Source organism: Bacillus rossius, chromosome 17 (genome assembly GCF_032445375.1).
Source record: "Bacillus rossius redtenbacheri isolate Brsri chromosome 17, Brsri_v3, whole genome shotgun sequence".
Classification (NCBI taxonomy): domain Eukaryota; kingdom Metazoa; phylum Arthropoda; class Insecta; order Phasmatodea; family Bacillidae; genus Bacillus; species Bacillus rossius.
The window spans coordinates 9,498,424-9,522,971 of NC_086344.1; the positions used below are offsets into that span (position 1 = coordinate 9,498,424).

Here is a 24,548-nt window from a genome sequence, read left to right on the forward strand (position 1 = left end):
GAATGCGAGGTTCAAAACCTGCAGGAAATTTGCCAACTTCTGGATCTATGATGCAGAAGAAGGCAGATTACTTAGCATTGAGGTTAGGGATTTCGGAATTTTCAGCAGTGGTTGGCTACAACAGTTTATATAATACAGGTATATAATATTCTTTATGGTTGTAATTATAAGAATTATAAGGTAATCAAGTTTATTTATGTCGTAATGATTTCCCAATAGTTATTACAAAGTGCTAAAATTATGGTGCCTACAGGTTTGTAATAATGGGATTTGACTACTTTGAAGTGAGAAATCATTTATATTAAAAGTTCACTGCTATACATGTTTACTAGCAGTTTGGTGATAAAGCAATTGATATCAGGAGTGTTGGGAGTATCGAGTTGATGCTGTTCTTGCGTTCCAGCCAAGCTGTACTTGAACACGAACAGGGCGTATGGGGAGCTGTACCACGAGGAGTACGAGACGGTGGCCGTGATGTTCGCCACTATCACCGACTACGCCCTCTTCAGCGAGCACGAGTCTGAGAGGCTGAGTCAGCTCAGTAGCCTCAAGATGCTCAACCAGATCATTTGCGACTTCGACAAGGTAACATATTCTTGCTCATTTATTGGGGAATGTGGAATAGTTCTTGCTAAATTAACTTGTCAGGGTTCCTGCTCAGGGAAAATAATGGAAAACAGGACAACTCAGGGAATTAAAAATACATCTTCTAAACCTGAAAAACACAGAGAAATTAACAAACTAAGTTTTTAAACTGGATTAGTAATTTTTTTTTAAAATAGTAGTGTCTAAAGGGAAGGGGCGTAGTATCGAGTTGGCATAAATAGAGATCTTGGGCGCCACCACATGGATGGACACGTGAACCTGGCTTTCGACTCTGTCCCTGGGCTGTGATGTGGCCCGTGGGGAGCTAGCCTTGATTTCCCCCTGCGCGGATACACTGGAACTTATCGGCCCGCTCTCAGCGGCGGGCACGCTATGTTATTGGCGAAGACGACTGCCAGTGGGGTCTTTAGGCACCCCACACACCTCCGTCTCTGTACTGGGAAGCTTGTGGTCGAGAGAAGAATACGAACAAGTCAGGGTGACTTCGGTTTTATTGGTGCGTCACGTACACTGACAAGACTAAGGCTGGTATTTATAGTCGCATCTTGAGCAATGTCTTGAGACCGTCTTGACGAAGACGGTCTTGTTTCTCAAGGCAGCGATTTCGATCTCCATGTTTCATAGTCCGCGAACAAGACGAGCTTCATGAAGACTGCATGCTCAAGCAAGAGCTTGTTTGCCGTACTTATGGCTTGACGAAGCACTTACTTGAGACAGCCGAAAAGACACGAGCATACACAAACTTTGGCGATTGAACTGTTTTCGTTAAATTCATTCTGGTACTATTCACACCAAGCACTGAAACCCCAGAATTTGAGGCTATTTATAGTTACAAGATTTAGTGAGTATATATCACATTCGAAGTGCGTTTGTACGTTGATGTGAGGAATTCGTTTATTGTTTTAATACTCTTGAATCTCACATGGAAAAATTGATGTATTGCGACCACAAATATGCATACCTTCTAGTACATCTCAGCTTGTGTCACTTGAGATGAATGAAATTAAGAACTTTATAGACTTTTGTCTTTCCTGTGCAAGTTTAACATTAAGAAATTATGTATCTAACAATTTAATAATACCCTTTTAAAAAATAATAAAATTAAGTTAGAATCTTCAGAACTGTTAATACTGAATTACTACTTGTTTAAAAGCTACCTGTCTTTACAGAATTATCAAAAAATATTTCAGGTAGTGAAAAACTTTTTTTTTTTTTTTAGAAAATGTCACTCTGCTTCAGCTTCAGGATAAGGTACAGTAAATGTTAGTTTAATAAAAATATCTGATTTAAATACACAGTAAAAGAATTTTTTTAATTTAAGTAAGAAAAATGTATGTTTAGAATTATAACAATAAGTTAGAACGAATCTGATAAGGGTACGTAGTAAGGAACTTAAAATTTTGTAAACCCCTTTATAAAGTGTTTGTTCATCAATAATATAAGACATTAATTTCCTCATATAATAGGTTAATTTTTCTTGTTCAAGTTACTTGTGATTCTATAATTTAATTGTATTATAAGTAAAATATATAGACTACAGTATGTCTCAAAGCCTACTGCGTATGAAATAACCAAATCATTAAATTGAGCTATGTATTTAAATATATTATAACAATTAGATTTGAAAAAATTAATGTAATAAAATTTCTCTCAAAGCTATATTTGCATTTTTCATTTACTGTAACTATATTAAAAAAAAAAATATATTGTCAGTGCCAGGATTTGAACCACATTCACATTGCGTTCTCAGTCTACGGACTTGAAACCCATCTCCCTAACGATTACACTACGAGACCTCTAACAAAATTATGCGGAAAATTATGAAATATCAACAGTGTAATGCCACTTTTTCTTAAATTATTTTTAATGTATTTTGGGTGTCACGAATGTAGAATTAAATTTTCTGATTGTGATATGTACAATCAACCATCATTAAACGCATCGTTTTCCACATCCATTGTACTCGTTCTGTGATCGATACGTAAATAAACGTGTATGTTTAGCACTTGAAAATGTAACCACTGGTCACAAACAAACACTAAACTCATTTAAAATACATATGAAATTGCTTCAGCACTTCATACAGGATTTATTTAAGTTTAAAAATATGAGGTTCACGAGAATCCGCCATTTTATACATTGCGATCAGAACAAGCAATTGCTTGAGACATGCCTGCAGTGGTCTTGGCAAAGACGATCTTATTCGTGTTCTTAAGCACGGTCTCAGCGACTATGAAACATGCTTCTACGATGGTGTTCTCAAGCAACGACTATGAGACAGGAGAATGCCCTCTCATAAATAAGAAATATGTGACTATCATAAGATGGTCTTCATCAAGATTGTCTTGTTTGCGATCACTTGAGATCATCTCAAGCAACCTCTATGGCACACAAATGTTAAATAAGAATGCATATAAGAATTTATTGACGAAGGAATCGCTCAAGACGTGAATATAAATACCACCCTAAGTAATCACACAATGAGGAGTTGTGACGTATAAAATAGTTAATATTGCCAATGGCAAGTAGTCCAGCTATAAATGCTGACCAGGACACACCGTGGCCTGGCCCTGAAAGTACAAAGATAGTCCTCGTGTATTTAAAATGCTCTGGGTAGCTTTAAATAGTTAGGTAAAACAGTCTACTGCCGGGGTAGGTCTCGAAGATGAATAAAAAAGGTTTAATGATACTTAATGATGGCGGATGTTAACAGATCAGTAACGAGCAACAGGTTGAAGTCGATGAGATGCGGAGATGCTTCCTACCTCAGACGGCGAACGGAAGAAACTGCGCATTGGCCAGGGTGTCATGGCCGCAGGAAGTGGGGAATTAACCGTTAGTCGATTAATGTAGCAAAGCAAATATACATAACATGTTTAAACCCTTCAAATACCATATATACTCGTGTATAGCGCGCCCTTTTTCCCCCTCAAGTAAAGGAAAAAAATAAGGATGCGCGCTAAACACGGAAAAAAACAAGTGAGTAGATGAGGCGGGGAGGAGTGGAAGTCGTTAACTGCCGTTGATGGGTGACGTTTCTGGCCAGCCCCCACACATACGCACAAGCAACAAGGCCTCTCTTTCACACACACACACACACACACACACACACACACACACACACACACACACACACACACACACACACACACACACACGTGCGCGCGCAAGCTCGCAGGTCTCTTGTTTATTTTTAGACCTCCCCCTCTACAGCTAGTAAAATAAAAGAGAGAGAGAGAGAGAATGTTGACACCAGTCCCCCTCCCACTTCCTTCGCTTCGTCGCAGCTGCTACCGGTGAGTCATCTAGTCCTCCGTGTCACATTCCTGCCTGCCTCCCTTCCTCCCGCCCACGTACCAGTTGTGACGATACAGCGCTTCATTATCTTCCGTCTACACAGCAGAGTTTAAGTATTTTCCTGACGCATCACTACACATCAATTTAAATTATCATTTGTTTCATACGTAATTACTTAACAGGTACCACAAAATGTTAGTACAATTTATTTACGGGAAAAAAAAATTTTTTCTTTGGAATTTGTTGCAAAAATCGTGGTGCGCGCTATACACGAGGGCGCGCTATACACGAGTAAATACGGTATTACACGTTAATTTAGGATTAATTACTACGTATTACAATTATTTATTAAGTTCATTATTTTTAAAGGGGAAGTCTTCACCGCTCAACTGAGGGTGTGCACAGAAAGGGATCTCGCTTGGTGTTGCTCTGTCCTCATAATTAGCTGAAAGCAATTACCCTGGGGAAAAAATATAAAATATTAAAGGAAACCATACTTATTAATTTGACTAAATTATAAATGGTATGAGGCCGTAACACGCCTCTTGCCGGGCGGCCGAACACGCACACACACACTCGTTGGTGGGAGGTTTGAAACAGAGGGTGTCGGTGGGAGGAGAGGGGGTTGGCAGCAGCGTGAGGCACATCGGGCTTAGGGAGGATGTAGCCCTGGTTGACGTCAGTAGTGTGTTTCTTTAATGTTTGATGCCTTAAAACCAGTCTGTACCTTAATCACAATTTCATTTGTAGTTGAACATTAAACTGATGTCATCAGCTAAACATTAATAAAAAAAAAAGTAATGAATTAACTGTATATTGATAAAGTGTCGATAGTTATTCACCTGGTCACAGTCAATAGTGTACGTATTGATTCGAAAATTGATAAAATATAGTAGTTTTATTTTACAGACTGACACATTGATAGAAATGATAATAGTGAAAACTTTGTTTTGAGAAAAGATTTTATGGTCAATTAGACATGTTACATGTGGTCGAAATGTGTTTCAATTTGTATTTTTAATGTAATATATTTGTATTAGCTTCCAAAATTGATTAATGAGACAGGGAAAACTGAGAACACTCAGGGAAATTGTCTATAGTAAGAGCATGGGAACCATGCTTGTTCAGTCTTAATTGCTAGAAAAATATAATTGTTCTATTTATATAGTAAAAAATAAAGCCAGTGGTTGTAAATGACACAAATAAAACATTATTTCCATGATGTAGATATTAACTGCAGCAATTGTTCTTTTAATCAAGCATTCCACGATTTTGCATATTATGTAATTCGGCACCAATTGATCTGTTTACACTCAGATTTTTGTGTGTGGATCCCGGCTGTTGACCTTGGCTACTAGGGGCTCGATTCTGAACTGCATTAGCCTCGTCTTGTCGTGACTCTTGCTCACGACAACCTGTCTTCCGCCAGTATTGGTATTCTCAAATGTAAAAAAAAACATGGATGGGCGACATCAAGACTCCCGCCTACTCATTGTTCCAAATGTGCTAACCTTGCACTGTCGTGACTCCCGCTCACGACTACCCACCTCCCGACAGTATCCGTATTCTCAAATTATGAAAACACGGGTAGGAGACATCACGACTCGCGCTTACTTGTCGTAGCCCCCGAGCACGGCGGGCTACTAGATGGTACCACTAGTGTTGAATGCTGATACACCACGAGCCCAGGCTGTCAAGATATGGTAGACCCATGCGTGTGGCAGCACGCACCATCATATGTTCGCGTTTCTGGACATCGGGAAACTTACTAAAAATATTGGTGTGTTAAATGAATATACATATTTTAAACTTAAATAATTTTAATATCAAATAAACACAAATTTAAGTATTTGTGATTAAACTAGCTTCATTTTATTTATGAGGTGGGTCTCAAGGTTGGAGGTTATGTGTGTCTGTAGCACAACGGTACATGGTGCCAATGAACGAAACATGAAGGGCAAAAAATGTTTTAGACGCTGTCATTGTATTTTATATTATTAATAGTATTTATTTCTCTAATTGCTTTTAATCCATATTTCTGCCTATTTGTTTTATTATTTCATATTAGTTATGCCTACAGACATGTTCAAAAATGATTATAAAATAAACAAAAACAAAAGTAAACTAAAATACGTATTATATATTTATGTTAACTTTGTAACTGAAAGAAATTTACAAGAAAGTGAGTGTCCATATATTATCTATATTTAAACAAACAATTGATAGGAATGCTAGGTGATTTAAGATTTTATTTTATGATGAGGACTTCACTTATCTTCAACTTTGCTTGTTTCTAGGTTATTACTTCATAAACTAATGGATTATTCCAATTAATCATAAAGGTTAATAAGTTATTCAACATACTAATAAACTAACACAAAATATATCTAAAAGACATGACTTGTCAATATGAACTATTAAGATGATCATGATCATATTTATAACAGTGAATGTGGATTATCCCTATGAATTAAATGCTTTTTAAATCTCTACATCAAATCAAACACAAATTCTCTTGCGTACTTCTTAAAATAATATGAGATGAATAAATTTCTAAATTAGTCAATCAAGAACGAAAAATTAATCTCATTTAGTCCAGAAATGGGCAGAATTTTTTTTTTTCAATTGGTAACACACAAGTTGCATTATTTTTTCAACTGACGTGGAGAAAAAAATTATTAAAAAATCAATTCCACTGATAACATTCTTTTATAATCAATGGCTTACAATTTTTGTGTATTTTCAGTATTTGGTTACATTTACAGCAATTTCTACCCAGATATACAGCCACTATACATCAAATTTATCAAAGGATAAAAACTAAACTTATATAAAAATAAAAATTGATATGTTTTCTCACTTTGGCTTTGGTTGCATAACAACTTTACTGTGTAAATAAAATAATTATTGCTGTGTCAAATGTGTGGTTTTATTTAAAAAAAAAAAAAGGTTTTAACAAACTTTATCCTTATGAAGCTCTATTAGTGGTACAACATCAATGAAAGAAATGTTGCTGTGCATACTTCAGCAGTGATGTCCTCATGGTTTTAAGAACATGGAAGCTTAAAGAAAACCTTACTATATAAAATATTTTTATATTTAAACTACCTAGTTAGATTTATTTATTTCACAAATTAATTCTTCCCTGTTATACTACCTATGCAAAAATCAATTACACAAAGTAAAAAAAAAATGCAATAAAAGGAATTACCGACCATATTTCATAACCACATAATATTGTATTTAAATAAATTTTGTGACATATCGGCCAGCAGAGACACTTTAGGTTGCAATTAAGCCCGCCTTACAGTATGTTTAAATTCTGCCATATCATCCCCATAGGTATAAAAATGGGCAAGAAAATGTGTATACCAGTAGAGAAAAATGAATTTGGTTCTTCACACATACAATACATAATGTGCCAACAACATTGCTATAATTTGACCAAATACTGAAAAAAAAAAACATGAACATTTCAGTAGTGGAATCTAAAATTATGTAACCTGGAGAATGGATATTTGTTATTTTTTCTGCTATACCTCATTTGCCCAAAATGCAACAATGGTGTCTTAATATACTATGTATAAAATTATTCTGGGCAATTTTTAAAATAAAAAATTGAATTTTTCTGCTATGCTATTGTGAAAAGCCAGTAATATGTATTAAGTAAAAAGGAATGTAATGGAAATGGGGTCTGATATAATGTAGGTTTTATATTATATAACTATAAAATTACACGCAATTAGTCATTTCATCAAGATAATAACTTTACGAGTTAAAAATACTAACAATTTTTTTTAATTTGTTTGATTATTGAACTTATTAAACTATGTACAGTAGTTTGAAAAATTGTGAAAAAATTATGTATCTTACCAACTGAGACAAAGGAACAAGCACATTTTAACATAATAGTTACCATAAAATTAAAGTGAAATAAAACCAGCTCGCTTTTCCATTTAACAGGGGTGCAGTACTTATAAATAATTTTTTTATCCATGAATAATTTTTGGCATTTTATTTGCTGACAAACATTATACTTAACTTTTTTGTTCAAGGAGATTGTGCTTATATTATTTATTTTTGTGATAAGTGACAAATAAAGGCTACATAGTATGAAATAACTGAACCAACAGACTTAGTTATGTATTAAAAATGATTACATCAATTATATACAGAAAAAAATATCTGTTTGTGTGGGCACACATCTAAAGTTTTTTTTCCCGGTGATGTGATTTGAACCGAATCAAATATAACCCCACCTGATTCGGAGACATGCTTTGCCAATGCGCTATCAAAGCACAACATTAATTGTCAAGAGATTGTAGGTAATCAATTAGTAATGCCAAATTTCTAACGTATTTTTTAAGTTGCGATTACTCCTTTCTATGAATTTAAATTTACCATTTGTATTTGAGAATAGTTTTGCTACTAAAACTTTTTGGTGCACCCCTCATAGTTTATGAATTGGGAATAGGTATATAGGTTTATGCTGCAGCACGTAGGTCCATCATGTTGATGACTTCGGTTCGGCGGTAGTGATGACGGGTCTTCCCACCTGTGGGCCTCATTGTACCTAGTATTCTCAAATACTAACGACAAGACACAGCAACTGTCACAGTTCATCAATTTCAGAGCTCCTGTGAATGAGGCTACAATCACTGGCCACATGAACGAACTAGTCAAAACACTGGGGAGCTTGTAAAATGACATTCTGGTTGTAGAGAGTGCCCGGGACTTGTCGTGAGTATTAGAGAATACCACGACACTCCCTGCAGGCAGGAAACCCGACAAAACTCACGCCTAACACCTACTCGCGGTGTGCATTTTAGAACCGAGCCTGAGGTCCACTACCGTGCTGCCAGTAGGCCTGTGCGAAACTTAGACTAAGCGAATCAATCAAAGCTTCTTTTAATATTTGATTTTACTTTGCCAGGAAATTTGCTATTCCAGTTATTTGAAGCTTCGATTGTGATGCAAAGCTTCGAGTCTGATGTCAAGCTAAGCATTTTTCAAAGCATCAAGACATGGAAAATAAGATCGATCATGAAAAAAAAATTTTTTTTTGTGTTGTGTATGGTTTTGCAAGTTAAAATTGGTAGATAAAAAATTTAAAATGTGGCACTCAGGTTTGCATTTATGAATGCTCAATATTAATAGTATTAATACTATGCATGGTTAGTTTATAATTTTTATTGAATGGTGTTTAATATAGCATAGGGCTCAATTGGTTAATCACACAGTCAGTTCAAACATTACAAATAATTTTTTTCAATCCAGCCTTGCCGAGAACAATATATGCAATTCAATTTGATTTCGTGAATTATTTTAACATTTGATTTGATATTCGCTTTGCATTTAAAAAAAACTAGTATTTGCACCGGCCTAGCTGCCAGAAGTTTTTAGTTCGCTCTGTGTTGATCAGTATTGTTGGTTTTCATTTCAGTACAGCACTTCTTGTTTCCTAGCGGGTACAGTTCACATATTTGCGATTGCTGATCTCGCATGGTCATGGTCATGGAAAGTCCCGTAATGCAGCGCCATGCTTGCATTGCAGCTGCTGTTCGAGCCCAGCTTCCTGCGCGTGGAGAAGATCAAGATGGCGGGCTGGACCTACATGGCGGCCTGCGGCCTCGACTCGGGCCGACGCGACTCCACCGTGTCGATGGCCAGGGTCAACGTCTCGGAGCACGTAGTGGTCGTCATGGCGCGGTTCGCCGCCATGATGATGCGTGTCCTCCAAGAGAACAACCGCGAGAGCTTCCAGAACTTCAGGCTCCGAGTGGGTCAGTGTCGTCCTTGCGCACAAATGTTATTGCAGTCTCGAAAATAACGTCCGTTATGAATACAAAAACTTCTCTTTTATAAGTCATTCTACATAAGTTTCCAGTGTAAATTTTCAGTCATGAATTTGAAATTTTTGAGAAGAAAAGTTGTGATTTTATATTATTGTGGTTTTTTAATAGATATACAATGAAAATATAATTCTTTGTATTCCGTTTACTACACACCATCTCAGAATGGATTTAAGTCTTCAAGATTCCAGTCAAGCCACATTTCATCCACCTTTTGGACTTTATTTTTCCACTATAGTAAGGTTTCTTTTCGTTTTTGGCCAAGAAATTTACTAACTTCTCACTTAAAACATAAAATTAAAATGATTAAATGCGATACACAAATATTTTAATTTGGTGTGCAGATATAATCATCATTAAAGGGGCTCTGTTTTTAGCCTGGGTGAAAACCATAGCCAGATTTCATCCTCCGCTTGTACACAAGATCAAACTCTAAAAATACGGAAGACTACATCCAAGCTGTTGTATTTACTTGGAATTGCAATAATCTGTTAAATTTCTGAAGAGTTCCAAAATCAATACCAACCATAAGAAATCAGTACACATGTTTAGGTTGGCATTTCATTTTATTTTACCCAATACAAATTTTAAAAAAAATTTCAGAAAATTTAATTGAATCTTATGAATGTGTTTGTACAATCTCTGCAAAATCACTATACATATAACCATAGGCCATAACTGAAACAAAAACGTAGGCAAAAACAGGGTCATAACATTTTGTCTATTAAATACAAATCACTTTGGTTATTATATATCATGTTGATAAAACATAACTGATTCAATCAAAATTGAATGGGCACAAAGTGGCAGTGTGCAAATAACATGTACATGTGTTTTATATTGGCAGCATCGAAATGTAGGGAAAGGTGTTTAATCTTGCGCATTTGGGGTCATAGCCATGACATATTAGCGATTTTGCCGGTTTTTAGAACGCCACAGCAGTTGACAGGAATACCAAGTGTGAAAATGTAACCTGCTAGAAAACAATAAAAATTGCACTGAAATAAAAAAAAAAATAGTGACTGAGGTGACCTGCCAGCCATGGTTCGTACCCTCTTGTAAAATCAAAAATTGAGGATATATTAAGGGGCCTTCCTAGTAGCACCAAAAGTTAGTGAACACAATATTTTTTGGAACCATAACAGCACATTAGTTATCGATACTACAAATCTGAAAATTTTTCACCTACAAAAAAAACTACAAAAATTGTGCCTATAGTTCTAAATTTTTAATTTTATGCATCAAAATATAAAATAAAAAATTATCAAATGTCAAAATCGGTGTCAATTTTGTACTGTTTGGGAGAATAAAAGAGAGAATGTAAAACTGTAGGTAGAAAGGTATTTTTTTTCTGAAGAAATTTATGTATTAAAAACCTATAGTCATCTCTTTAAATTCAGATATTTCTTTTCTGCTGTTTACCAAAATATTGGTAGTTTTCCATCTGTCTTGTGCTGCAGCTCGGCGAAGCCAGCCCGGAGCCCACGGTTCAGTGTGCGTGGTGGGTCGGAGGGGAGGCAGGTTGTGAGTGCGTGCGTGGGGAGGACGATAACGGCATCGAAAACGATGCCCCTGTGACTGAAATAAATTCTCAATGATTGCTTTCAGTTTGCCTATCCACATTACCTTTTCTTTTGGGGGAAACAGTTTGTAACTATACTGCTCACTACCGTCATGCGGCATTCATTGCGGCCTGCCGCGCGCATGATTATGACACGCTCACAAACTAACACAACTCGAATGGGTTTCCATAGCATTGTGTGCGCACACATTTGTACCTTATAAGAACATTAAAAATATTTCTGAGTTTGTAATAAAATATTTGAATATCCAGCCATGGTTTCACAAGTCTTTTCCTTGTGTATTTTCATTAAAATAAAGTTACAGACTTATTTTTAACATGTGCAATTATGGAAAATATTTAATTTATTACAAAAATTAACCATTTTAAAATTAGCTGTATAAAGGAAACGGTTGCATGTTCAATAAAGATTATGTATACTTTCAGAGACTTATTCCTACAACTCAATTATGTAAGTAATAAAATGCAGGAAATACATTTGCTCAACAGAAAAGTATGCAATTAAAAGGTGGAAATTTTACTAACTAAAATTGATTTATTCAAAAACCAAACTTAAATCAATATTGCCAATATATCACAAGAAATGTAAGAAATAACCTTGCAAATAATTTTAATTAGATACATTATTTTGCTTTCATCTTAATTTTTATACTTCTCCTATTTATAAAAACTTCTTGCATATTTGCTGTATGGTCCGCTACTTCCGATTAAAGGCTCTGTATAAGTTAGACACTTCCGCTGTGATGGTAAATAAAGTGAAGGTGACCATTCCTTGTCAGGTATATCCCACGGGGAGGTGACGGCGGGAGTGGTCGGCTCCCACAAGCCTCTGTACGACATCTGGGGGGACGCCGTCAACATGGCCTCACGCATGGACTCCACTGGGGAACCAGGTCGAATACAGGTGAGCATGCTGCTGCCGAGTCCAGATACACACAACAGGATTTATTTAGTTTATCAATATTTTCATTGATGATGGCTGCAACAAGGCACATCATTATATCCATACACGCGGCCACAATCCTGAAACCACAAAGGTTTTTTTTTACTTTAACCAAGTCTACAATGAGTCATTCCGTGTGAAATCACCAAGGCTTGCTTGACCATTTTAGAAAATTTTAATATTTTTACCCAATAAAGTATTATCAGTAAATAGCACAAAACTATTTTTATTTAATTTTTTCTGCCACCATTTTGAATCAGGGCTCGATTATCTTCGCTACTGCGTGCAAAAATAAGGCCTCGTAGAGGTTTTGTTAAAAGTTTATTGTTGGCCTTGACTAAAAGATAGAAGTTTCTTGTCTTTACTGATAAAAAGAGAACATTATAGGCTTACTTAAAATGTATAAAAATATATTAAATACATTTGGGAAACATAAGAAAAATGACCTTGAAATATGCCAAATTTTGAACATTTTCAGCAATTTTCATGACCTTTTAAGGTAACTATGGGTTGGAACCAAAAGACCAAATTTTCTGTGTAATAACTACGGCTAGAGTACTTTCCAGCTGTGTTGAGTTAAAGTAATGGTTTTAAGCCCTTTCTGCTTTTTTTTTAGCATCAAAATTTCAAAATTTTCAAATATTGCTAATTTCAAGGTCAAATATCTTAAAATGGGTACCGGATAAAAATTTTAGTCATGCACCGATTATGCAGCCGGTTAATCGGCAACTGCGATTATTGACGCAATGCCGATTAATCGTAATCGGGGATTACCAGGTTAGGTTATAACCGATTGCCGATTATTGTAAAATTTGTTGCTGAAACCCATACGACTTGAAAGAAAAGAAAATACATTTAAAGTTTGAACCTTAGTAAGTTCTTGAATTGAAACTACAAACGGCTGAAATCTCTTAACGAATATGACCGTGGAAGGTAGGGAATGTCAACGTCTTGGAGTGTACATAGATACACTCGCTTGTTTCGTGAATTGTGCTCGTACATACATAACTGCCCCGTTTACTATTTACAGTATTTACCCCTTTCAATTCAATTACTTACTGTACAATTTATCCTGTTAAGTTAACGTCGTGAATGGTATTATTGTCACAATATTTACCATCTTGATTTCTTCACACAAAATATTAAGTTAAGAAAATAAATGCATTTTTAAAGCTGTCACAATTCACAATATGGCATATGTTACTTATTTTAGTAAAAGTAAGTATGAAAAAAAAAATTGGACATGGTATCGTATAAACGATTGCGCCTAACTAATTTTCACTGCGTACCGTATGTCGGCCATGTTTGTTATGTATGATGTGAGGTTGGAACGGACAACACGCACAAATACACAATAGCGCCATCGGTTGGGAAGCCTACAACTCACGTAGTTTCGGTTCCCTGCAAGAATTGCCGAAGATTTCCGAAGTTTTGCGTGGTTCCCTGCAAGAATTTCTGAAGATTTCCAAAGTTTTGCATTTTGGTATTAACGCCACTTCAGCCGCTAAATCAGAAGTTTCCAATGAAAACAAGCATATTGTGACTGACCTAACCTAACCTAACCTAACTAGGGGTGTGCGGGAATGGGTTTTTGTACTGCGGGAAATTTTCGGGAAAAATAAATTATTCCCGCGGGAAACGGGACGGGATCGGGAAAATAAAATAAAAAGGCAAATTTTTAATTATAATATGAGAAGATGGCCATTCAAACGTTTCTTGCAAAGTTAGTTGTTTTTTTTTGCTGCTATTTCTTTTGTCTGCTTCACTTGCCCTTTTTTCAGCGGCGACTTCATATTTTTTAGCATCCTCAAATTATTTTTTTATAGCCAGACGTGCTACCATGCTCGCATCTCAAAAAAATTTTCACACGACACACTTTGCCAGGGATTTACTGTCTGTCAGACGTTCAAAATACTTCCAAACACTTTTAGGTTTACAAGTAACAAGCTGATCGGTTGCGACATCCATTATTTTTAGGCTGCTAGTTTGTTTTAATATACAATGGCATCGAAAATAGGAACAGATACTTTGCACAAGCCTTAATAACGTAACGTCAGCCGAAAATGCCCGCCAAACAGGGTCTCCAGATTGAGTTTTCAAAATTTCCCCAAAACAGACAAAAAATTTCCCCAAAATGATACAGATTTCCCCAAAAATCTTTAACCTACCTTATCTACCTATTCCTTTAAAATATTATTTATTATCAGTGTTGACCGCTTAAAGGTGTGGTATTATATGTTCAGAGCTGTAAAACTATCGTACGTATCAAGAATCAAAGTATATAAATTAATTTTTTTATATATAAATAAAAAAATTCGTCTAACCAGAAAAATAAAAAAAAAATAAAACCTGCTGCACGGGCATCTTTTTTGATTTTTTTATGATTTTGTTTTTTTTCGTTCTATTGATTTATCGATCACGATGTTTTTTTTTAATTGTATACAAGAGAGCTGATTTGTGGTTTAATGACTGACTAAAGTAAAATTACAGCATCATAATTTTATTTATTAATTTTTGATAATATTGAGTACCTATATACCAACACAAAATATACATTTTCTCTGTCATAAATATTACAGTAGATTGACCTATTATAGTAAAAATATTGTGTTACATAGTACAATTAACGAATGAAATTAAGTGAAATCTACTATACATAACTATTTTACTAATGTAAACACTATATATCATTTATACTGGAATAAAACAATAATGTCAGTACAACCATACTTATGCCAAAAGCAACATGACACCGACATCGTTATGATTAATATATACATCCTCTGACTTAAACTTGGCAAGCCTTTTAGTGATTAGCTCAAATTTATTACAGCCTTCGTTTCTCAAACTGTACCGCACTCTAATTATGAGATCTGCTGTGCTTGTATGCATTCTATTTCTCAATTTGTTTTTCACCACATTAGCATTCGAGAACACCAATACCTATCAACTTATTCAAATCAAGGCCATCTGTAGCTAGCTGCTTTTTAAATGCATTCAATAAAGTGAGTGTTTAAAAAACTAAACATGTTTTGTTTGAAAAAAGGATAAGAGATGGCATTAGAAGTAATACTAGGCAGGCAGATTAAATACTTCCCCATTTTTCCCCGTTACCGAAATATTTTTCCCCAAAAATTTCCCCAAGGATCTAGTTTCCCCAAAATTTCCCCCCAAAAAATAAATTTCCCCAATATGGGGAAAAAAAACCCAATCTGGAGACACTGCCGCCAAACTAAACAGTAAACAACTATTTTTTTCTCCCAAAGCAAAATCATAGATGTTAAATACTCGTGAGCAGTCGTGTAAAACTACGTGATTTCATATTTTTCAAAGTGCCAATACAGTTCTCTACATCGCCACTGATATCAAGTAATGAGAACGGTTACGCTTCGTTATGTAACGAAAGTCTAGTATTTCTTATATCTTTGGCGAAAAGGTTGGATTGCGCGTGTGTTTTGTTTGTGTCTATGGACACACAGTGGTTTTAGGTTAAGTATTCGATGGTGACGGCAATAACGTTATATAACTGACTATTCACGTATCTTGAAAATTTGTGCCCTTGAAGAAATATATTAATGAACGCATACAATATTTAAGGTACTCCATGTACGTTTTTTATATTCCAATTAGATATGTGTAAACGATTATCATAATTCACTGCACACCACAGCTGTCGCTACGATCGGCATACGTTTAAAAGATGTTTTGCGTTTAAATAGTACGGAAACCCTTCAAAAATGTACGAATCCATAATAAATAAAGTTGTAAAAACAGTTTGAATTGATAGAAAACATTTTCACATGATTAGTAAACATTTGTAAATTTTTAAACAATTTCCCGAAAAATTCGGGAGTAATAAAATTCCCGCCCGGCATTTCGGGAAGCCTATTTTCCCGACTTTTTTCCCGAAGCGTCGGGATCCCGCACACCCCTAAACCTAACCCTTCGATTTTTTTTATTTCGATTTTAATTTCAATTTTTGAGAGAAATCCGAAGTTGCACGAACGTGGTAGGGAACCGAAAATACGTGAGTTGTAGGCTACCGTTCATGAATATTGAATACTGCAGTTTTTTTTTTCTTAGACAATGGCCATTAACGTAAACACATTGTAGTTTAGCTTTGTATTTTGATTGTTGATCAACATAATGACGTCTTCAAGATCGAAAAGTGACATATGGAAATTTTTCTCAGTGAATTTAATAAGTGAATCGAAAGCAAAATGCTTAATATGTGGAACACTCATCTCACGAGGCAGTTGCAGGAACCGGAAGTCGTACACAACTACAAACATGTGGAACCACGCAAAATAATTTCATTCCAGTGAAGTGATTTCAGAAAAAATAAATAATAGTTGGGAAAGTGAAGTAGATGATCCTGATGTCACTCCTAGACCACCTGAAAAACGTGCACTGTCACAAACAATACTACCAGCCATGGTATCAAAAAAAATAAAGTACTTGCCCACTGATCCAAGAGCACAAGAAATGACTCGAGCTGTTGCAGAAATGATCTGTGTTGACATGCAGCCAGTCGATATTGTCAACAACAAAGCTTTTAAGCTACTAATGGAGAAAGCAGTACCAAAGTATGAACTTCCTTCCAGGAAACATTTGAGTACTGTAATTATACCATCTATGTTAAACGACGAGTAAAAAACGAACGGCGTTCAAGTAGGAATATTTAGTAAACGACTTTGTTTTTTATGTCAACTTTACGCAAAAACTGATAATCGGTAATCGTAATCGGGAATTGCAATTATTAGTGTAATAATCGGTAATCAGTAATCGTAATCAGCAAAGTATAATCGGTGCATCACTAAAAAATTTTCTGTTTACAAAAAATACATCAATTAGTGATTATCAAAATGTGCAAGTTTCATTTTGTGGTTCAAACTGGTTTAAAAGTTAGAGTTATTTGAAATATGTGTTAAATTGCTATACACGTAAGTACATATAATTCAACAGTTGTTCATGTTTTCATATTATTTTAAAAAATGTCTGCCATTAAAATTAAATTACACTTTTAACATGATGTACAAAAAGGCTGAGTTAAAAAACTCACAATAACATTCTTTACACAGTTTGAAATTCACTTGGTACAGTTGTGATGCCGATGTTTTATTTGTGAAAGTGGGCTTCTAGTTTCAGTGATCAGTATTTTTCTCTTCTGTAATATTAAATGTTCTTCCTGTCATAGTTGTGAACTCTGTAGGTCAGAGGACATCCAAAACATTTTTGATCTCCACCCATGAGACTTCATCGCTTGTTAAACTGAAGCTTGTTGATGGACCACCTGGTTTGTAGAATTACCACCTTGACATCATTTTTTTTTCCTTTGAAACCTCACAAACTTTACCAATGTACCATCTGTTGTCATAAACACACACAATATTGTCCTTCACTGATATATCACTGACGTGTAAAACTACAGGAGTTCCATCAGTATATTCTTGATGGTTTCTGATGAATGATGCTGAAATGGTACTGACTTGTATTCTTGAACTATCCTTTGGTACATAACAATGATGGTTTCTAGTACTTACAATTATTTTAGCTTCATCAAACCGACTTTTTAAACGAAGCTCTACCTTTCGAACTTCACTTTCCTCTACAAAGACAAAGTCGATTCCTTTAATGTTTTCCACTCAAAAATTGAACATGTTGATTGGTGTTGTAATGTGGCCTTCTACTGTTAGTTGCAGACTTGCCTTAGCCACAAGTCGCTTTACGGTTCCACCTACCCCATCACAAGGTCCCTTGCCGTGACTTGTTGCAAAAAAATACCACTCAGCATCAACTCCAAAGTTACTCCAGGTTAGTAAAATTGAACCTGTTCTTGTACTCACCTCCTGCTCCATCTCAGAAATAAACAACTTTATTCAAATTGTGAACAAAGGACTTAATTTATGGTATCAACTTTGTTTGGAATGTGTACACAGATGATGTATTATGATTCATACAGTCACTTATAACACAAAGGTGTGGAATACATAAATTCCTGGTCTCATCTCTGTAGTACACACAGAAGGGATGAAGTGTGGCCTGAGAGTTGATCCAGTGATAACTCTGGATCTCATCTTGTATGATAAATGTGAAGTTTTCAGAGAAATCACCAATCACTACACATTCATCACTTTTAAGATTTTCTTTCTGTGTTTTCAAAAACTTTGATTGACTATGTGAGATAAAATGATGTTTTTTAAGCACCATTAGTTTACTAGCAAATGTTTCTTTGAATTCAGCATATGTTTCAATAATAGTAACAAGACTGCATCATCCACTGCTGATATGTTATATCATCATCTTCATCACAGTAACAGTTCAATGTTTCATCTAAATTCAAGGTTGCTATTCCGGGACACTTTGCACATTCCCCAAACATACAGTCTTCACTGTTCAGATCACACACAATTTTTTCAAGAAGGATCTTCCAGTAATCTATTTTAGCTGCTATTGTCATTAGTTTGAAATTTTAGGTGAATTGAACACACACAAACAGAATGAGTGCCACTCGCTCCAGCCAGGATGCACCACTTGGGGCGTAGAGAACAGAATGTTGAAAATCCCATCTTTACTGATGGATGTTCTTCTTTAAACTTTCTGTATAGTTCTTTTAAATTGCATAGGATTAAATATTTTTGCTTTAGTTCTTTCATTTTCAAGACGAACTGATTTAGTATCCTTCATTCCAGGACACATTCTGCTAACTTCATCACTTTCATAAAATTCAACAGCCAACTCTCTAGTTTCTTTGGACAATTTTTTCCCTGATTTCTTAGATGTAAGCTGTGGAATGACACCATGTTCCTGAACTAGGTATTTCGTGGGTTTTTCTAACTAGGTATTCACTCACACCTAACTCTTGTGTAGTTTTTTTTATTGACCAGCTCTTTGGTACTACACTTATAACTTGTATCTTCTCATTGTTGGGTGTGCTGGTCATTAATCTTCGCTTTAGATCTTCAACAAGATGTTGTAAGTCTTTTGTGGCAGTATCAACAATCTTCAGTTTTAATTCTTCTTCCTTATCTTGAAATTCACAGCTGATGTTAAAAGTGTCACTTAATTTTTTCTGAATCGCACCAGAAAATTTGCTTACAGTTCGCTTTACTTCTAGGTATTTATTTTCAGCACTAAGTTTCATTATTTCAGTAGGCGAAACTCCTAAAACAGAGCCTGCGTCATTGATATATTCCACGACAATTTCAGGTGAAAGGAATGGTTCTTCATCAACACTTTTTCCAACATCATAGTTCTCATAATTACTACTTGAAGGTGTTGAGAGTTTTTTATGGCAAGAACAACAAACAGATTTACCAGGAATCAGTGTGGGCCATCTTTCAGACAACGCTAGGGTTATTTGATTTCCCTCAACTGTTTTTTAATAACATTTGTATGGCAAAAAATGGATCACAACACGAATTTCCAAACAAATGATGGTATTTCCCCAAATATTTATTTTCATGATAAGTACACACACTAGCTAAACAATCTATTTTAAATCTTTTTCTGAGAAGGTTACGTTGTGGTTCATTTAATTGTGATGCAGTCTTTAATTCTGACTTTCCATAGGACTGATTTTCACAGCATTCATTTGTAACCTTTCCCACAGAGCACTTCATTTTTCTTGTAATATTGTTGCTATATATTCATTTTAAAATATGTATTTAGAAACCAGTTGACATTCAAGAAATCTGCTTCACTGCAGAAGGATTATTGAAACCTCTAAATTAAATTAAGTGCGGTCATGTCCTCACAATATCATTTGCGTTTTTACTCCTAAAATCTAAAATTAAACAAATTTTATATTATAGTTAGGTTCAAACAGATATTTACATATAAAAAAAGATTATATAATTTCAAAAGTGTACTGTAGGGAAATACTTCCGTGAAAAACGAAAAGCAGATGTATGCTAACAGACATAATTTTCTTTATACAATTTGTTTGGCCTTGAGTAGTGTGAATAAACTTGCCTCGTGGCGTCGAGAAGATTTTATTGCATTCGTTATACATTGCCGCCAAACTTCCCGATTCTGTGAAATAATCCAAATAAGACTTGTTCTTTTACGCTTTAAACAAAAACCCGGTGATTCATCAGAACTTTGGCTTGAACTAGCCATTTTACATGGTAAAGAGAATGTTTACTCTTTGTCGTCATAATCTCAAACCTCACGACTAAAAACAAAATAGAAACTACGGCCGTGGCTGCAACTCGAGATTGTTAATTGTCGATGTTCATTTGTTCAATAAAATTGTATTACGTGACAATTAATATTCGTATTCGTAGCGTGTTTGATGATTTGCAGAGAAAACTAAGGCTGTATTGGGACTCACTTTCTCGCACAATGGTATTTGCAGACTTTTTTTTTTTTAAAAAAAAGCTTCGCAATGCACGTAAAGCTTTGCATCACGTTCGAAGCTTCAAATGAAACAAATAGCAAATTACTGGCGAAGCCGAATCGAATATCAAAACAAGCTTCGATTCGATTCGCAAAGTCGAAGCTTCGCACAGGCCTAATATCCATGAAATAATGAAAGGATCCCTTATCTTGAAAAACCCAAAACCTCCGAATACTGGTATTATTGTCATTTTGTTGTTTGGCTTGAAAATCTGTGGCTGGGAAAAATTTGGTTGACTGGTGGGTAAGAAAGGCATATGAAGGGAAAAAAACACTCTATTGATGAAGAGGGTGGGAGTAAAGAAATATTAAGCAAATAAAAATTTGTGGATATTCGTGAATAAGATACGAAAATGGATTAAAATCATTTACAAAAAAGTTTGCCAGTGACTCCGAAGTCAAAATACCTTTTAAATCATATTTAACTTTTATTAGAAGAAATATTTTTAACTGTTTAATGGTATAAAATAATTTTTTTGCAAATTCGTGGGTCTCTAGTTATAAGTGATGTAAAGCTGTAAAAGTCGTAGGTAATACCTACAGTTGTTAAGTATTAGACAACTTTAAATCATGGTATTTTTTTGATAATTTTTAAGTATGTTGATTCTGTGTTATTTTTCTATAGGTCTACTTTTAGTTGAAATAATCATTTCTGTTTGCTAGGGAAAAGAGGGACAAAAAACGTTTGGGATCTTGGCACAAAGAACTATGTTTACGTTCCGACACTTCCTGCCGGCGTTATCTTTCCATGTGGGCGGCCAGCGACTAGCGCAAGGTGATGAAAGAAGGGAAGGAGAGACTGCCCTTTGTCAGTGTCGCCTGCAGTTTTCAAAGATTTACCGACCATTCACTTGTCACGTGGGGCTTAAAGTGAAGTTAAAAAGACGTGTGCGTGTAGGTTGCTGACAATATATTTACGGTCCTCGGTGCCGGTTACTTTGCTGAGAGCTGGCAGAACCGAGAACCGAGAATGATCCATCACTACTATGTACATAATCAGTTATATAAAAAAAACTATTTTCAACTTCTAAATTTTACTGTATGCTATTTTTTTTAATTTGTGTACATTTTACATATCTTTTTTATGTTTCCATATATATATATATATATATATATATATATATATATATATATATATATATATATATATATATATATATATATATATATATATATATATATATATATATATATATAGAGAGAGAGAGAGAGAGAGAGAGAGATATTTTAAAAAAATAATTATTTAATATTTGTGATTACTGTTGTATTTGATCCAAATGAATAAAAGTAGTCATTTCCTAGTTGTGGAAAGTTTGAATTTAAATGGAAAATGTTTTTCTTTACCCAAAAATGTTGTGTTGTTTTCTGCTTAGCAATAATTATGTTTTAAAAACAAGCTAAATGAAAATTATCAACAAAATATTTAAAAAAATATAAATATAAATATAATGTTAAATGGTGACATAATGAAGGCTGATAGTCTAAATACGTTCTTTTCAAAAATTAATTACTGCTTACAGGTGACAGAAGAAACAGCGGTAGTTTTGAGGGATCAGCAAGTCAGTTGCCAGTGTCGCGGACTGACCTACGTCAAGAACAAAGGCGACATGATGACTTATTTCGTGGACATTGATTCAAACTTCAATTTGATTGAATCAAGAACACCAGTACACACTTTTCATCAGTGCACCGATGAAGAAAACACTAGGTTATGACACTGGGACATTCCTAAGCAGTATTAGTGTCTTGTACATAAGTGATCCACTTTGAAGCTACTACAAAGTGTAACAAAGATTTAGTGACAACTGTAATTTTTATCATTGTAAGATTGACATTTTATAAATACTTTGTTTTTTTCTTTCAACAAAATAAAATAAAAATGCCAGAAAGAAGCTAATGCCCAGAAGTATTCCGAATCTTTTACCAAAAAGTGGGAAGAACCATTTTCATGTCAGATTTGGTGATTTTATATAATATTTATAAATAAAAGATTATTTTACTATAATCTTAATTTTTTTCTGTTGTATATCTTATACATTGATCCATGCAGATTAAAACTATTTTTTGCATAGCCTACACAAAATGATTTATTTTCAAAATCTTATTTCTTTTGGGAACAGTTAGAAAATTAAAAATAATTGTGAAAAATGCTCAAAACTTATAGAATATTTTAGATACTAATGAAAACATCCAAGTATTTGAATTAGCCGTTCCAGCAAAGTATCTAATCTCATTACTGTACTTACAAAGAATTACATGCATCCAGGTGTTTTTGCAGTGATCTAGATATGTAGGCATCTATAGCAAAAAATTTTAGTTTATTAAAGTATTTGTTGACAAGACAAGCCAAGGAATAAGAATAAATTAATAACTACCATAATTTTACCTGTCCCCCTGGTCCAAGAAATATGGGGAGAACGATATTAAAACAATCTGGTAGGTAGCCACAGAACTTAGAACCTGCAACAGAAGAAATACAAGAATATCACAAGGGCGCTCGAGGTGTCTCACAAGATTAACATTTAAGAAAAAGGGGTCGTAATGTAGTATGTAGCAATGTAATGTAGCAATGTAGCATCTACAGAACAGTTCAAGGGCTGAAAAATGTTTCTTTGCCAACAGTTTAATCCAATTAAATTGGTAACAATTTTCCATTCTCCCTGACCTAAATGCATGATTTATCTCATCAAACAAAGGCATAGTTAAAATTTATTTATTCAGTAAGCAAATCTGTAAGATAAAAATAATTATAAGACTCAGATAATACAGTCTAGTTGTTTGACAACTTTCCCATTGTACTGACCCGAATAAAAGTCGGCTCGGTACAATTCGATGTATGGCTTTACAGTTTAAAATTTGGGAAAAAAATTTATTAAATTAAAAAAAAAAAAACTTGCTTACAGAATTTTTTTTTTTTAGATATGCTTATTTATGCATTGTAATGGTTCCTTCAATGGCCATTCATTATGAAACTTCGAGTTAGCTGTATAATTTTCAAAACTGTGTCTGCATATTACAGTATTCACACAATATTCCACAAAGAATTATTTTTCTTAAAATGTGTGTTGAGAAAGCACGGTGCGCTGCAATGCTGCGTAGCACAAGTTCCTTAGAACTCCAATGTTGGTTAACCTGCTGTTGCTTAATGGACAATAATCATCTTGCATCTAGTTTGAAAGTGCATTTTTTTTGTGAAAAGGACGTTGCAGTGATTACTGAAGGTCTGCAGATTGCAATTATCTATTGTTACACTCCTCAGTCTCTCTTGATGATTGGGGTTACTAGTGGATCTTTGGTTTCAGAAGGCAAAATAATGATTTAGTCTAGACATTAGTACCTCTGTTTTTATTTTACTTTTGATTATTTTCACATTATATTATATAATTGAATTAACAAAAAAACATATACAACATAGATTTAAAATCACATTATTAAAGGAATGGGCCATCCCTTATTAGACAATTAAATAAATCTTAAACATAATTTGAATACAATTCATAACAATTAACTGAGTCGCAGTCCCAGGATGTTTTAAGTCCTAATGAAAAATTGCTGGTTGTCTGATCTGTTCAATGTTGTGATTCTATGCTAGTCCAAAAAGGTTTTTAAAAACTGAAGGGCTGGCGGTTTGAATGTTGCTGGAAGACGTGGAACAGCTGACGGGACGTTAATGGGCCTTAGTCATCCGGCCCGTGGAGACTGATCTGGTCCTTGGAATGTGCCCAGTTCTTGTAAACTGGTCCAGTAATTGTACCCTGGTCCGGTACTTGTACCCTGTCTGTGAACAGATCCGAAACACATATGTTCAGGACTGATTCACAGACATTTGGTGAAATAGGCAGAAAATGCCTTCTAGTCACGATGATGG

General features: G+C 34.7%; 1 protein-coding gene across 4 annotated transcripts in view; it reads left to right on the top strand.

Moving 5' to 3' along the window:
- Window positions 1-22,577, top strand: part of LOC134541023 (adenylate cyclase type 2-like) — a 469,698-nt gene extending 447,121 nt beyond the window's left edge. For 3 of the 4 annotated variants that reach the window (XM_063384159.1, XM_063384162.1, XM_063384160.1), the window contains 5 exons: window positions 404-585; window positions 9,458-9,686; window positions 12,117-12,241; window positions 17,977-18,094; window positions 22,201-22,577. In XM_063384159.1, coding sequence (XP_063240229.1) covers window positions 404-585; window positions 9,458-9,686; window positions 12,117-12,241; window positions 17,977-18,094; window positions 22,201-22,313 — 767 coding nt within the window. In that variant the 3' untranslated portion in view covers window positions 22,314-22,577. The remainder of the gene's footprint in view (window positions 1-403; window positions 586-9,457; window positions 9,687-12,116; window positions 12,242-17,976; window positions 18,095-22,200) is intronic. The other variant, XM_063384161.1, reaches the window with a different exon arrangement.
- The last annotated feature ends 1,971 nt before the right edge of the window (window positions 22,578-24,548 follow it).